General features: G+C 39.7%; 2 protein-coding genes across 3 annotated transcripts in view; one reads left to right on the top strand and one right to left on the bottom strand.

Annotated features, from left to right (window-relative positions):
* Positions 1-11,831, top strand: part of METTL9 (methyltransferase 9, His-X-His N1(pi)-histidine) — a 35,711-nt gene extending 23,880 nt beyond the window's left edge. The window contains exon 5 of one of the 2 annotated variants that reach the window (XM_032802143.2): positions 11,093-11,831. In XM_032802143.2, the coding sequence (XP_032658034.1) occupies positions 11,093-11,295 (203 nt within the window). In that variant the 3' untranslated portion in view covers positions 11,296-11,831. Of the gene's footprint in view, positions 1-11,089 lie in introns of both variants that reach the window. The other variant, XM_032802142.2, reaches the window with a different exon arrangement.
* On the bottom strand, positions 818-11,023 carry IGSF6 (immunoglobulin superfamily member 6). The gene is made up of 6 exons (XM_032802150.2): positions 9,991-11,023; positions 8,081-8,431; positions 6,843-6,946; positions 5,879-5,935; positions 4,831-4,914; positions 818-2,811 (listed from the first exon to the last, which is right to left on the bottom strand). Exons 1-6 carry the CDS (start codon positions 10,055-10,057, stop codon positions 2,770-2,772), a joined length of 705 nt encoding a protein of 234 aa, XP_032658041.1. The 5' UTR covers positions 10,058-11,023; the 3' UTR covers positions 818-2,769.
* Positions 11,832-17,121: the final 5,290 nt, after the last annotated feature.

Below are 17,121 nucleotides of genomic sequence, written 5' to 3'. Positions count from 1 at the left end.
GAGTAGACAAAGAACAATGGCTTTAATGTAAAGCTGATCTTTTAAAATAGAATTGAGACTTAAATTGAAATTTAACTGTCTATTTTAAGAGGCAAACTGACCATAAACTATATAATCACTTAAATGTCAACCCAATCCCCTGTCCCATCCTGGCCAGGTCAATATTTTGAATCATGTCATTGTACATATTTAGTTGAGTTAAAATGTCAAACACAGAATAAGAATCTGACTTCCTTAATTGATCTGATTAACTTCATTTGAAATAACATTATTGTACTGTTTGATTCACTCAGATGTCTATGGTTCTGTTAAAAAAGATATGCCATTATGACAGTCTGGGGACACCAGTATATGTAGCGGTGGTTTCCCTCATTCCATTTTGTAAATCTGGCTGTCCAGAACTCTGGACCCATACACAACTTTTTATAGAAAAAATTAAATCAATATCAACAGAAGATACTCCACTAAAACTTTCCCCGTTGAACTGTCTAACCTACTCTCCAGGGGACACTGACATTGTATCCCATGCAAAAAGCTCTGTGTCAGACCAAGTAGTGTTCTAAATTTTGTAGTTAAGATATCAAAGCTTTTTATTATTTTACAAGATATGTAAAAAGAAGCAAAGAATGAATTCACTATATGTACATTGTAAACAAGAACAAATACTTGGAACATGTGGAAGATCCTAGAAAGCATGTATTTCAATTACTATACTAAAGAGTTTTAAACCTCCTTTAGAAAAGTCTTTTATTATTTTACAGATATAAGCTCTGATTCAGAGGGACAATGTGTAAGCACAAGGATCAGCCTGTCTGTGGATCCAATTGCAGGATTAGAGCCTGAAAATAGAACAATTTTAACTATACTGTTAATGATAATTATATTCTGCTGTGCTTGACCCTGTCTCTGTTTCCTTGTTCTTAATTTCTTTAAATGACTTACACAAATGTTCTTGTAAAACTTTGAACAAAAGAAATGTTACTTTACTCTTTCAACTGTTTCTGGAATTACAGTGACATCTAGAGTCCAAAGTAGCTTATTCACAAGTTATTACCAAAGAGTTTGAGAGAAATACACCTTTTGTTTTTATTTTCCAATGTACAGTAAAACTTCATTAATTCACCCTAACACAATGTTATTGTGGAGTTCCAAATTGTATGAATTGGCAAGCAGAAATCTTACTAATAAGTTAACCATACTGCATTACAAAACATACTCTGTCCATTTGTACTTTATATTTATACTGCACTAGTAGGTATTCTGTAATGAGTGTTTAATATAAAGAAAGCAGCAAAGAGTCCTGTGGCACCTTATAGACTAACAGACGTATTGGAGCATGAGCTTTTGTGGGCTCATGCTCCAATATGTCTGTTAGTCTATAACGTGCCACGGGACTCTTTGCTGCTTTTACAGATCCAGACTAACACGGCTACCCCTCTGATATGATATAAAGAAATGCTTTATAATCTAATTAATCTGTGAAACTCACTGCTATGTGATATCATTGAGGCAAAAAGCTTAGGGTTTAAAAAAGGATTTGATATTTATACAAATAAGAATAACTGTAGGTACTAGAATAAAAATGTATAAGATACCATGTTTGAAGAGAGAAGCAGCTAGCCATTAATTGCTTGGATTAGGAAAGAAGTTTATTAGACGTTGTTCTATATTTGTCCATTGTGTAATGTGGATTTTTGTGCATTTTATGCAATTTTCTTCTGAAATATTTAGTACTTGCCTATGTAGGCAACACTGGACTAGATAGATCTCTGCTTTGCTCCAGTCTGGTAGTTCCAGTGTTCTTAAGTTGCAAAATGATAGAGGATGCCTCACTGCTGGACACAATTCTTTGCTGAGAGGATGGGTGAGACCAACAGGTATCTTGTAAGACTCGTGAGGTGCGCAAATTAACTAAGTGAGAACTGGTGAAGTTTGACTGTGGCCCAGCAGTCTCAGTTGTGCCCAGCTCTGTGCAGATGCACAAAGGGAAGGAGGAGAGGTTTATGGAACCCTCTCCGTGCCCGTGTAGAGATTGGGTGTCATTCTAATGGGGAATGAGGAACTGCTTTTGGCTAGCACTTGGGGATACTGTCTGCATAACACACAAGTATAAATATTGAAAAAGAGCAGTCCTTGGATTGACATGTAGACTAAGCTACCTTCCTAACCCATGATATGGTCCCTCTGGATCAGCTTTGACACTGCATTAGTGTGTATGCTTTCATATTGCCTATTTTTTGTACCTGTTCTATGTACAGCCAGCCAGATTCTGCTCTTACTCTGGTGTAAATCCTGAGTTATTATTGACATCAGTGGTAGTTATAGCTGGTTTACACCAATGTAAGTAACTGAGAATAGAATTTGACTTCAAGGCTTCATTTTCTTTATCTGCCTATCACAAACCTTTCAGAAGCATTAAATTCACAAAAGAAATTTAAAAAAATACTGTATATGTAGAACTAACCCTAAATATGAAAATTTCCATGAAGTATTAGTAGCTCTTCAATGGAAAATAAAGTCCTTTTCCAATATTTTTATTTTTCAGAGGGAGAGAGTTTGGTAATGTTAATATTCACACTTTAGCTGGAATACTGTCATTTGTGTTTGATAATCTATATGGAAAACACTTTAAAAAAAGCACTGCTCAATGAGGATTCATCTTATTTAGCAAGATAAGACTCTTTCAGAAAATTAATTTTTGAAGGCTCAGACATGTTCAGTTGTATTTCACATAAAGGATCTTGAGTGTATGGTGTACTTCGAATTTTATCATCTGTTTTGATAGATGGTGTCATCTGGTTCCAAACACTCCTGCAAAAAAAACCCAAAAACCAAAATTGTAAAAGGCTACAATAGTGTGTAATAGTTTGCTTTGTAAAAAGATTTCCTCAGTGGGGCAAACTTCCTTTCCTTTGCTACTGCTGAAGAATACTTCCCCCTTCCTTCTGTGTTATCCAGCTGCCTTCATACCTATGGCATCTGCAGGATTCTTAACCTTTTTCATTCACTGTTGACTATGCTGAATAGGGGAGCACAGAGAACCAGCAGGACAGTCATGTTTACATTATGTCTATATCCACATCTGCCACATCCTGGATTATATCAGTAGGGATTTGATGGCTTTATGGAGGGCAGTTATAGAGGAAAACTGTCAGGGGTGTGAACATTAAAATACAGGTTTTATGGGAGGGCAAGTGTTTGACCTGTCAGTAATGAATGTCTATTTCATTTTTGTATTTCATCTGGGAAGTATATGTTCTGCTTTCTGATTAGAATAAGAAAGGAGCTGTATTGCTTGTGTGATGTGGATTCAAGAATAGTTTTCTTAACTTAAAAGTGTGTATGTGTTTCTACAGTAGTTCTCCTGTAACTTACTTGGCATATGCAAAATACACTATGGTTTGGTTAAAAATAATTGTCATAAGTTTGGGAGGATGAAATAACTTTCATTCTTTTATACTGTACCATGAAGTATTCTGTATATGCTGCGTATATTACAATAATTGTTTTAGGAATGTTTAAGTTTTTAAAAAACTTTATTGGAACTATTTTTGTAACACTCTCCACTTGTAAAGCCATGTGCCTCCATTACCATGGGTCCAACTATCCACTGCTCAGAGGGGGAAAGAAATTTAAAATGAATGATATGCCTCCAAAAGTGAACTGCAGTGCTTTTCTATACCTAAAATATGTCATGGCTTTAAAGCAGAGGTGGGCAAACTATGGCCTGTGGGCCACGTCCGGCCCACGGGACCGTCCTGCCCGGCCCCCGAGCTCATGGCCCGGGAGGCTCGCCCCCGGCCCTCCCCTGCTGTTCCCCCTCCCCCGCAGCCTCAGCTCGGTTGCTCTGCTGCCAGCACAGTGCTCTGGGTGGTGGGGCTGTGAGCTCCTGGGGCAGCGCAGTTGCAGAGCCCGGCTTGACCCAGTCTCTGTGCTGTGTGGTGGCGGCGGTGGTATGGCCTGGCTCCAGCCGGGTGGTACGGCTGTAGCACTGCAGGGGAATTCGGGTTGGTGGTCATGGGGGCGGGGGTGTGAATAGTTCAGGGCAGTTGCTGGGGGGGGGGTGGGAACAGAGTGATGGGGCGGGTCCTGGGGGGACAGTCAGGAAGGAGGAGGGTTGTGGATGGGGTGGTAAGGAAACAGGGGCAGGGGTTCTGGGGGCAGTCAGGGAATGAATTGAGGATGGGGTGGATTAGGGTGGAAAGGGTCTGGGCGGTGGTTAGTGGACAGGGCGGGAGGGTGTGGTCATGGCGGGCCATCAGAGAATGGAAGGGGTTGGATGGGTTGGGAGTCCTGAGGGGACAGAAATTAGGCGGCGGGACGGCGGAGCCATCAGGGAATGGGGGGGGGAGTTGGATGGGGTGGGAGTCCTGGGGGACAGATAGGCAGTGGGGGCCGGGCCATGACCCCCGCCCTTAATTATCCCTCCATACAATTTACGAAACCCGATGCGGCCCTCAGCCCAAAAAGTTTGCCTGCCCCTGTTTTAAAGTCTGGCATCTCAGGCCTTCTCAGACATAAAATTAGTTCAAAATCCCTTTGGAAAGAGGGGTATCTCCACTCCCCAACAGTATGTAGACCCCAGTTTAAGCCTGCTGGGATGCATAGTATTGGACTTCTGAAATTTTTGGCATTGTAAGAATAGAAAAACTATTGCTGGTTCAGGACTGAATCTTGCCAATCCTGGCGCTCAGACAGTGAAGAAGTCCAGTTCTGCAGAAAATGTAATATAGTTTTGAAATTTGCTTCTCCCTTTTTCCACATCCAATGAACTACAATAAATAGCCACAAGATTTTGGAAACCCTCTTTTCATGTTACTTGTTACTCACAGGCTGATGATGGTCTTGAGCATATCTCTTCTTGTACAGTTCTTGTACAATTGCTCGACAAACTGTTCGCCCACTTGTGTTTTTCTGCAGATTAAAATGTGGTTAACAACAATTTTATATTAGAGACAGATTTGGAAAATGCATTTGCCTCTATATTATATTTGTTCATTTTTTTAAACTTTTTTTTAAAATTTAATAAAGATGTCACCACAACTTCAAGACAGTAAGTTTCGCAGCCAAAAGGGCCCTGGCTGTAGAACAGTAATGATTTCTTACTGTCAAGTTAAATTCCTTTTTTAACTTGTGGAATTTTTTTTTTCAAGAGGGTGTTGCAGTTCTAAACAGGATATAAGTATGGTGGAACCCCTCTAAAGCCAAAGCCACCATCCAAGGGACCAGGAAAAATCAATTGCATGATAGAGGTTGGCTTTTTAACTATAGTTCAAACATGGTTTACTTGTAATCTCGGTGTTACTGAAAAGCCATCACTTAAGACAGGAAGTTGCCGGTTGGAGGTGGCCTTTAGCATAGCTCTTACTGTCCAATTAGCCAAAAAAGACTGATGAACAGAAACTTTAAAGCTTGGGGCACAGGTCACTTGCTAGATCATCTGGGCATATCTCACTTAATCAATTCCCTGCCATTACAGGGGGCTTGGGCATTGGTGCACCTTGGTCTCTCCTGTTTTCTGCCTGTGGCACACAAGTCTATAGTCACCTGAAGTATGTAATATTTTGATAAAATTCTAGTTGTTGGGGTTGATGTGGGAGTGGCTAGGTGGTGGTGGTGGCCTGTGATGTATCCCTTCTCATCTTTAAACTCTGATTGTAAATTCAGCAAATAGTTTTCTATAAATCTTCGGTGCTGGAGCCCTTAGTTAGTTACGTGTACAGTTTGAGCTCTGTATACTTCCAGCCCCTATAACCCTTTGTCTGAGACTTCAGTTAGCCAATTTAATGTCCCCAGATGTGTTCAAGATTATATTGTAAAAAATAAAAAAAATCTATGAATCAGACACCCAAGACAAGTTAAGTGAATATTAACATACATGATGCTCTCCTTTTTCGTCTCCTTTCCTGGTTTTCTTTACCAGTTTGGATTTTGACTGCAAAACAAAAGTCAACTTTATATACATAGCTCTCCATGCCAAATAATAACTGAAGAAGTACTGTAGCAAAATGTATTGCCTGCTCGTAACATTTAGGGATCTCATTATTTCTCAAGTTCATTTAAGGGTTCCAAATATCGATGATTATTCTAAAAACAAAAACACACAAACCACCACCACACTTACTTAACAAAGACCAATGTTAGTGTCTTCAGTAACTGGGTGCATTTTAAACATGCACACCTTGTCTCTCTGGTTCTGGGGGAGCTTTTCCAAGTTTAAGGTGCCCTGTAACCCTCCTCCAACTCCCTTTTCCATGCCTCCTACAATATTTTGAATAGGACTTCACTATGTAAGTAAGAGTATTGCTTGAAATAATTTCATTGCACTTGCATTTAGTGTTATATACATTTCATTATTAGTTTACCAATGAAATTAATCCATGGAGCTTGAAACCTGTGTATTTGGTATTAATGCTCTTTATTTGATAACTATTTTTCTTTCAAAATATGTTAATCTTATCATACTTTTTTGTATTTTTGATAGTCTCAGTCTCATTTACAAAGTGATTTCTGGCAATATATACCAAAGTTGCTATAAATTGTCCAAGGATAGTTTTGTTTCTGCTGCTTTTCCTTTGAAACTCTCTTCATTAAAAAAAAAAAAAAAATCAGTAAGTGATGTGTGTGAGATGTAATCAGTATCTAATCTGAATCTGTGTGTGTGAGTTTGCAGATGCATGTGAGATGTAATCATCAACCACACCTCTGTAAAACTTGTTTGCCATCTGTGATGCAAAAGTAATTAAAACCCATGATGACCCTTGGATCCTGATGAAAACATTAAAGCTATTGAGACATCAGGATGAAAACAACCAAATAAGAAAAGTCAAAATTAAACCCACCTTGTAGAATATAAAGATTACAAATATGGTAGTGCTGTATAGAAACAGCAAAGATGAGAGGACTATCATGGGGATGTATTCTTCGGTGCTGTACTTCTCAGACCCTTTATCATAATAAAAAATGTTAGAATAATGGGAACCTCTTCTATTTGGATCATATTCTTAGTAAGAATAATATTTGTATTATAACCACTCTCATCTGAGGAACTCAGAGGTGCACAGGCACACATTCATTTATTAGTCATTCCTGGTGTTAATTTCCATCTTGGTTCTTGACTGTAGGAGACCTCTCTTCTTCCCGCAAGCTGGGACACTTGGTAAGGGTCACTAGATTCACACAGCTAGGCACTGGAGAGCCCTTGATTTTGAATTTTGTTTTCTTCCCACCACAGCCCTCTGCTGGTCTAAAATCTAACTTTTAAGGAACAAGTCTGAAGAAGGCTCATGTGTTTATTCAGACTTTAGCAGGGTGAGTGGTGGGATGAATGTAGGGAGAATATGGAACTCGCTTGGGGGAGAAGAGAGTCCATTAGTTAGGGCTTTTTTTTTTTTTTTAACATTTGTACATATGTCTAGAGCTTGTTATTGAAGCACAGTAACCAAAACTTTAGTTAATTAAGCCTCCTCATCCCTGTTAATATCTTAATCCCTGTTACATAGGTGGAAATACTAAGACACCAAAGTGAAATGATTTTCCCAAGTTCACACAATGAATCAGTGGCAGAGAATCAGCCCAGAGTCCCAGGATCCTGCTCTGTCTGCTAGACACAGTCCCTCCTGACTATGGCAGTTTCTCAACAGAAGCCATTTACTTGTTTTACTCCATGAAGCTTGATATGGAATATTTGTATGTTCAGTTTTGGCAGTTAACAAAAAGGAAAATACAGCATCCAATCTCCTGGATTACTGTAGAACATCTCTGAAGGGTCACTTACATCATATGTACAGCATCTGGTTAGTAAACCATACAAAGATGCTGATTTTTAGCTTTGTTAACAGAGTATCTCCCTAGCTGATCTTCATTCTGCACCTGGAACTCCTGTTGATGTCAGTTTGGATATGTGTGTGGAATTCAGAGTATGACATGGATCTTATTTGGTGTTCAAATTGATACTAAATCAACAAGGTTTCAAGTAAACTCTTAATGTACCATATTTTGCAAGTGTAAATAATTAGAGATATTTAGAAAAGAATATAATGTATTTTTTTATGATTGTTCATTGGAAGCAGTGACTGACCTCTTTTTACCAATATTGTTCCTCCCCCGGTTTGCTTAGATGTGTGTGAATTTGAATTTGAAAATGCTATTCCACAGATATAAATGGCACTGTCGTTTACTGTCAGTTTGTTAATTTGAAGTAAAGCACTATTATCGGACAGTGATCCAATCACTTTGAACTTCTCTATGCATTCAGGTGTACACAGAGCCTCATGTGTAAAATCACGATAGCGAAACCATAGCATTTGAGGGGAGTCTTTACATCCGGAAACAGAGAAGCTGCATGTTATGTTCACAGTGTTGACACTGTGGTCTACTTCCTTAAATGGGTGTTGGCTTATGGTAACTTTGCAGGTGTCTACAGCATGACCTGTTGAGAAAAAACACATACTTGAATGAGAGAGGACTTAAGAGCAAGGGATGTTGCAAATTAGATATGTTGCCTTGAATTTACAAAGTGGGGGAGCAGTGATATTTCAACCATGGGACCTTTTTTGGTTGTTTTCATTACGTTTCTTCTTAAGATTGTCCCAAGATTGCCTCATGGTCCAAATACCATTTTGTACTTTATTTAATATTTTTCATATACATAGGAAAATATGAATGTGATTGAATACTGATCATGGGTTTCACAGGTCAGCAGTGCCACTTGCTAGTACTGACATTTAAAAATTAAGCAATATACAGAAAAAGGAAGGTTAACCAGGAAAGAGAACTTCAATTAAGGAACTGAATCACCAGCAACTCACAAGTTTTGTTTACTATAACTGTTATGACAAATGCATTTTTTTACGAGGATCTTACCGATACAAATAACTTTAATAAACTTAAATTTGCCAAAATAACTATATCAAAATAATGGTTAAATACCTAAAATTTAGATAATTGGAATGGAGACTCTAGAAATGAAAGAGATTGCTAAATCAACACTTTTTTTTAACTTTCTAGAAAGTATTTAGCAAATTATTTAAAAAAAAAAAGTGGACTCATCTCTTTGATCAAATCTGGAATTATTACAAATTATGTATTGTTTGTAATCAATGCAGTAAAAATGTAAAGTTAGAATAGCACAGAATGTTACTACTTAATATTGTCTGAATTAGGGTGACCAGATGTCCTGATTTTGTAGAGACAGTCCCACTATTTGGGGCTTTTTCTTATATAGGCTCCTATTACTCCCAACCCTCTGTCCCAATTTTTCACACTTGCTATCTGGTCACCTTAGTCTGGATACTTATATGACTCTTCATCTGTCTGAAGCTCCTGGTGGACCAAATGCAGGCAGATTGAGTGCATAGGGGTGCCACAGGAACAGAGAGAAGGCATTCTCTTTTTTCTGTGCCACAAAGCAGCTGCAGAGCCATCCCGTGGTCACTACTGCTTCCTTGAGGCTGCAGTAGCCCTAGCAGCTGCTGCACTCCCACTCTGTGAAAGGTATTGATTAGCCACTTTGTAGATGTACTGTACCAGCCAATCTCTCTGTCTCTGCCCTGAGCCCGCTGTTCAGTTGGTTGGAGGGTGCCCCTCTGCAGCAGAACTCTATGACATGCAGTTCATGGAGACACCATGCGCTGGATTCCCCAAAACCTCCTCCTACCAACCCCGTAGAGCAGAACTGCAGCCATTTTGCTGCATCTGGGGTCTGCTATGCAAGAGGGAGAGGATTTGGTCTGATAGTCATAGGTTATGAGGACATTTTGTATAATCCTTTGGAAGAACAATCTTTCATTAATATTCATTTGATTAGGAAACTTAATGAAGACAGCAGAAATTAGCTAACTCCAAAGCAGAATTTTTTCCTACCCTTCTTATCATTTTACAGACTTGTTCCAAATGAGAGCACTGCATTTTCAATCTTATTTGCAAGAAATACATATGAATCTTTTAAAGTAGGCAAAAAAGACAATAAGTTGGAAAAATAAGTCTTACCAACACAGTATAGAATCCAGTTGAATTCTAACACTAGCACGACTTTGCATTTATTGAAAGGTGCCATTTCTTCGTGTGTTTGTCCAAGAAATCTTTCTGCTCAAAAAAAGAGGAAGTTAATTAGGAAACTTTAGGAGTTACACAATGTCCTAAACTTCATGCTCAGACCCTTCCTACTTGCATATATTTACAGGAATTAAACATTGTGTTCAGTAAATTTCTTAAAGATACAATATGTATTTAAAATATAATCAATTACATTTTTCAGTCCAGATTGGTGAAAATCTCTTCTTTTGATAGCAAATGGTTTGTTTTTTTCATTTTAAAACTACTACTTTGCTCAAATGCTTCTGATCATTTCATTGGCTATAACAAATGACAACATATTTTCCATTATATAAAGTTATACTGAACTCCATTTCCTTTTTGGGAGGACCCTAAACAAACAATCCTTCTGTTAATTCAAGAGCCATTTTGGTAAGTGAGAAGAGAAGTTCTGTAAATGCTGTTCCACAGGATCCACTTAAGATTTCTTTCCTAGTTTGGTGTGGAGTCTCTTGAGGTGGATTTTTTTGGGGAGGGGCTGGACGATTGATTTTGGTTTTTAGCTAGTAGTATGACCATAGTATTCCTGAAGAATTCATAACAAATTATGGTTGTTAGCATCTGTCTTTATTTATTATAACTAATTGAAGCCGGTTCCAGCAAGGAAGTATGACAGAAGTATGAGAAGGCATTTTAATGTTGGCCAAGATTTTAGTTTCTCAAGCTACATCTGCCAAATCTTAGTTTCACTAAATGATCTTACTGTTCTGAGTCAAATAGTTATTTGTCCGAGTGGGCCTGCATGTAGAACTATTAGTAGAGGATTTACCAGAATCTGAACTTTGGAGGGGGAAACCCCCTCTGTACTCAAACAAGACCCCTGAACATTGTGGTCTTCAGATAGAGCTGTACAAATGCTTTACCCACCATGTGTGTTGGTGTGGATCATAAACTCTGGAATGGAATGTAAGCAGCATAGCATGCTTTCTTTGAGACTGTCATACATTGAAAAGGGTCCTTTTTACATTTAAATACAACTGTTTTGTTTTCTCAGTAGGTGGCAAGTGGGAAAAACCCTCAGAAGTTTTGGAAATCAAGGGGCAGACTTGGGAAGAACAGGTGAATAGCCTGCCAGAAGTTTTCAGAAAAGCTGGTTTTGCCATAGAGGCTTTCACCAGACTGCCATACCTATGTGAAGGTGATATGTATAATGACTACTATGTATTAGATGATGCTGTCTTCGTCCTCAAGCCGGTGTAAGCATATACGAAGTAGAAGTCTCCAGAGTCAAACCCAAGAAGCAGCCTCTGATAGAGGTGTCTGATTTATGATTACTTAATGGGAGGGAATTTTGGGATTGCCATTCTAAATAAATATCATGTAAGAATTTTAAAGGCCAAAATACTAATGTATTTCTTTGTAGTGTCTTTAAAAAGGACAGTTTTTTAAAAACAGACTCTTCAGTTGAGAATTTTTACCAACTCTTAGCCCAACAATGCAGTCTGCATTCCAACATTAATGGAAGATATTTTTTTATACTTAACTGCAGTAGGGATCATAACCAGACAAAAAAAATAGTTATGATGATACATGAACCGATACACAATATGGATTGTTCTTTAAGAAATCAAGTGAAAACTGGTAATAAAGCTGGCCATTCAGTTCAGAACATTGTTGAATATAAAGAGTTGGAATGGATATTCTTCCATGTTAAGAAATTATTTTATCTCTAATTGTCATTCTTCAGCACATCTTTTTAATCATGCTAATAAACTTTTTTTGAGATGACCTTTGCATTAATTTTTGTGTTAATTTATGTTAACATAGCCATGCTTGTCTGCACAAACTGTTACGTATATAGATAAAAGAATCTTGTAGCAGAACAACTGACTTCATTTAACAGGATTTAACTATTGTGTAGAAGACTTATGTAATCAAATTTTAAAAAATCATTTTTGGAAGGGTTCTTCCATGTTCCTCTCAATCTCATATATTCTCCTTGCTTTTGCACACATCAATTTCCAACTAAGGAGGGTTAGGCAGGATTTATGGAAGCTGTTCCTTAAACTGACGGATAGTGTCAAGTTGATGCATGACAGACTTCCACAGGTCGAGCAGATTTTCTCCAAAGGATTCCAACTCAAGAACTAAGGTGGGAATTTTCACTTGAGATCTTCCATCACCACTGCCATACACACACACTTGTGCTAGGATAATTACCTTCCCTGCAACATTGTTATGGTGTCTGTTTGGAGTCTTCCACATGCCTGATCAAACCATTTAGTTTAAGTTAAACAATTTAATCTTCCCCTTCCAGGGAGTTTCACTGAAGTTTTAATTTAATCTGCCCATGAAGGGCTCAGCTCCAGTTTTTGTTTGTTTGTTTTGTTTTTGTTTTAAATAGAAGCTCTTCCCAGTAGCGTTGACATGCTCGCTGCATACATTGGAAGAGTCTCTGAACTGGATTGTGGCATGTAGACATAGCTTCTTAATGAGGGAGGTGCAGATATCCAGCCACTCTGGCAAGAGCTCTGGAAAGCACTGTACCTGCAGTAGCCACAATGCTTCTCTGAGTTTAAGGAGCACTGGAGGGGCATGGCTACTGTGGCACCCCAGATGAAGATGTAGTATCCACTGTCCCTGGCCGCCTCTGCTGACCACTATGGGACCATGGCTCTTCACCCTATCCCCAATGGAGAAGATAGTGACACCAGCCTTATAAAGTCTTTCCACTTCAAAGCTGAGATGATCAACACTACCTAGGGATTTTCATTAATAGAAATTGGGTGTCTAAATTTTCCAAGTAGCTCACAAAATCTCGGTGTAAGGATACAAGGACTAACACTGACCCCATTACCGACACTGCAGACACTAGAGGTGGCTCCTTGCAGCCAGACAGGGTCTGGATACAGTCTTGTCCTGTGTCACTACTGGATCTAATGCAGGCCACAGTTTGAAGATGCTATTCTGCCAGCTTCATCTTTGCTCTCACGGATTGTGTGTTTTGTATTTCTACAGTTCAGGTTGATTTTACATTAACTCTTTATTTATAAATAAGTTAAATTACTTTAGCAGTAAAAAGATTTCGAAGTTCCAAGCCATTACAACTGACTCACTGAACATCTGCCATTTCAGGTTTCACACCCTGCCTGGGGAAGGCTGAAATAAAAACAAAGCTGTTTTAATTAATTTAGGACCAATTTTTTTTAAGGAAGTTAGGTGCCTAAAGTTGCAGAATTTTGGCACATAACTTCCACAGGTTCCATCTGCATCTTTAGGTGCCTAAACACCTTTTAAAATCTGGCCCTAGAGACTGGTTCCTGATGGCCACAGATCATCTTAACTGCACAAGGCAACATCTCACCTACAGTAGAACCTCTTTTATCCAAACCTCGATTTGAAAGCCCCCATTTGCTGAAATTGGGTTATGTTTCCCTGATATCATTTGTGGGAAAGAATAGTTTTGATAATGGACTATATAGATTGTACTTGTTCATTAATATTCCTAATCATCTGGAATCTGATTGACATATAGGAAGATTATATATTGAGTTGTGTGCCTGTGTAACATTAGCTAAATACTAATTTTAATAAACCTGATACTATACCCTTAAAATGTGTAATTGTATCAGAAGGAAACTTCTGTTTCTAAGGTACATGGGACTTCTGGCTCTGACTGGTAGCTGCACTGGAATATTGTAATCCAGATCTCTGTTTTTCAGAGCCATATTTTCATTGCTGGTAGAGACCAGAACTGCCACATCAGAATGCCTCAGAAGAGGATTATCTGAGCTTTGTTTTAAATGCTATTTGTTGAGTAGAGTTTTGGGTTTTTTTTTCAAATTTATAAAAATTTCAGTTTAAAGTATATTGTGTGCTATGAAAAGAGCTAGTGGAGGATTATATAGTTCAGAGGCTTGATAATGAGGCAGCAGCCTTTCACATCCTATGTCACTGATTTAATTGTTATAGAATTATAGTGATCTTAATTGTTGAATATCTGATTTTGAGAGCAGCATTGGTGAAAAATGTGACCTCTCAAATAAGGCAATTAAATGTCCTGTCTCACTAACTTGGCACAATTCTTAACTATAATAAAAGGTGAACAAAAAGGCTAGCCACCTACTAAGCCAAGTTCAGGCATTTAGGATTTTGTATTTCACTGAAGCGATTAGCAGCTTCCCCAACACCAAATACAGAGACAGCAGCTGCATGTCTTCTGCCTGCAAATGGTGTATCTAACTCTTGTGAGAGAACACAATGCTCAAAACTCCGATATTAGCAAGTAGAATCTCAGAGTTATGAACATCTGGAGAATGGAGGTTGTTCCTAACTCTGAATGAAACCTTATGGTTGTTCTTTCAAAAGTTTACAAATGAACCTTGACTTAATACAGCTTTGAAACTTTATTATGCAGAAGAAAAATGCTGCTGTTAACTATCTTAATTTAAATGAAACAAGCACAGAAATAGTTTCCTTACCTTGTCAAATCTTTTTTTAAACTTGCCCTTTTTTAGTAGTTTACCTTAGTACAGTACTATGCTGTATTTGCTCCCCCCTCCTCTTCTTTTGTTCTTTTCTCTGCTGCTGTCTGATTTGTACTTCCATTCCAAATGAGATGGGTGGTTAACAGATCAGTTCCTACTTCTGGTGCTCCTTATAGTGAGGTTCTGCTGTACTGACTTATCTAGTGTTTTTTGTTGTTTTGAAGTCTAAACAAACTCAATTAGTGATTGGGAATCTTAAGCAGTTTCTGGACATTTCAGCCAACCTTTGTAATCTGTATGTAATTGTTCATTGCCTTCACTTTTGTACCTTCTGCCTTGGAAAGGTTTCATTATACAACCTTAATGGCTATGATTTTTTTCCCCATGGAATAGCAAATGGTTTGTATCAGTAATGAAGCCTTTTATAAGGCTATGTCTACACCACGCAGCTTTTAGCAAAGCAACTGCTGTTTAAATTTTGGCAGAAAAGTAGTCAGACCAGCTTTGGGGGAGTAAAGGGGGTTGTGTACATTTTGGGGTGCAAACATTAGTAAAATTAAAACTAGCAAGCTTCTTTTATGTATATTGATGTTGTGAACATGTAGCCCTTAATGTGTAATAAACAGGTATGTTCTCTGCTTCTAAATTGCCTTGGGATCCTTTGAGACAAAAGGCACCGTATAACAAATTATCGTTCTCTCTACCTCTTTAGTGTGGGTTCGTGTTCAAATAAGGATTTCTACTGAATGGTTTTGAGAGCAAATGAAACCGTGTCAGGACAAGAACAAGCTGTGACTGGGAAGAGTTTGTTACGCGCTCAGGGGCTATGTTCTCGCGCAATTCTCTGCACTTGGGCCCCAATCCTGCAAAGATTTAAATTGGACTTTACCCACGGGCTCCCGCGGCCAGTGACGATGCTCCGGCCCCGCTTTGTATCGCAGGAACTGGCGCTGCTGCTGGTACAAGGCAGCCCAGCCGCCGGAGCGTAGCCCGAGGTCCCCCGCTGCAGCGGACCCCGTGAGCCGGCGGGCAGGGCTCAGCCCGCAGCAGCTCCCCTGCGAGAGACCCGGCGCCAGCCGCCCGCCCGCCAGGCTGCAGCAGAGCGCCCTGATTCCCTCCATCTCCGGCAGGCCGCCTCCTCCCTGCCCTCCTAGGGCGAGCCCCGCGGGCCAGGCCCTCCCCGGGGAAGCCGCCCTGACGAGGCGCGAAGGGAAAGAGCCGCCCGCGGCACAAGCAGGCTGCACGAGGATCCCCTGTGAGAGACCCAGCAGCGCCAACCCCCCTCTCCTCGCCCCTCCTCCGCCGTCCCGCCCTCTCCCCACGCTCCTTTCCTAGGCGCCCCCCGCCAGAGGAGCCGCGGCTGGCACAGGAGGGAAGCCAGGACGTCGGACGTTCCTCGAGAGCCTGACACCCGCAACCGGTTGTTCCTCGGCTGGCGAAGGCTGCCCGGTGCTGCTGGGGGAGGTGGGGAAAGTGCGGAGCGCCGCATTGAGGGGTGGGGGAGAGTCTTCATATGGCAGCATGCCCAGATTTGGGGCACCTGTCTCCGGGCTGGTTGTGTTCAGCGGGTGTTGTGGTGTTAGAATTCCTTCATAATAATTAATACTCCTCCCCTGTCAGATAAGCACCTTGTTTCTTCAATTTCATCCTTACCCTGCTGGGTGCTGCTGCCATGCACTGTTTAAATCATGCCACCCTGTTCCCGGCTGGGTCCTGTAGTGATCCCTCTATATGGTAGCTGCTGCTGGTAATAGCTTGCAAAGATTGTAGAACCGTTTGGATCAGTGATTCTCAGCTAGGGGTAGGTGTACCATTGGGGCTTTGCAGAGGTCTTCAGGGGGTACATCAGCACATCTAGTTTATTTGCCTAGTTTTACAACAAGCTACCTAAAAGGCACTAGCAAACTCAGTGCAAACTAAAATTTCATATAGACAATGACATGTTTATACTGCTCTGTATGCTATCCACTGAAATGTAAGTGCAATATTTCTGTTCCAGTTGATTTATTTTATAATTATATGGTAAAAATGAGAAAGTAAGCAATTTTTCAATAATAGTGTGCTGTGTTTGATTATGTAAGCAAGTGATTTTTAAGTGAGGTGAAACTTCGGGATAAGCAAGACAAATCGGACTCCTTAAAGGACTAGTCTGGAAAGGTTGCGAGACACTGGTTTGGATTATTTGGATGAAAGGTGTTATTGTTGGGTTTCTGTATCAGTAATCGTGCCTGTGGCTATTGAGAATAGCTATTTGAGGTAACACTGACCTATTACAAAGCAAGCAGGCTTCAATTAGGGCACTGTTTGAGTCAACCAATACAGTGATAAAAAGTCAGGAATTTCTAAATGCTGCCATTTGGAATAAAAAAGGCAAATAAAGACTATGGCAGGTCCCTGTAACAAAATTATATAAAGGAAATATTCTAGAGCTGAAGACAAAACACATTCTGCAGCATTCTCTGCATGTCATCTCTTGGAAGGGGGGAATGGCATAGCCATAAAATTTAAAAAAAAAACCTGCTTACAATTTCAGATGAACTATTTTTGCCTGATTTTTGTTTGATAGTTTCAGTGTTTAGAACACTACGAACTGTCATTA

This window comes from Chelonoidis abingdonii, chromosome 9, assembly GCF_003597395.2.
Source record: "Chelonoidis abingdonii isolate Lonesome George chromosome 9, CheloAbing_2.0, whole genome shotgun sequence".
In the NCBI taxonomy this organism is placed as follows: domain Eukaryota; kingdom Metazoa; phylum Chordata; order Testudines; family Testudinidae; genus Chelonoidis; species Chelonoidis abingdonii.
This window is presented reverse-complemented; position numbering and strand designations above follow the sequence as displayed.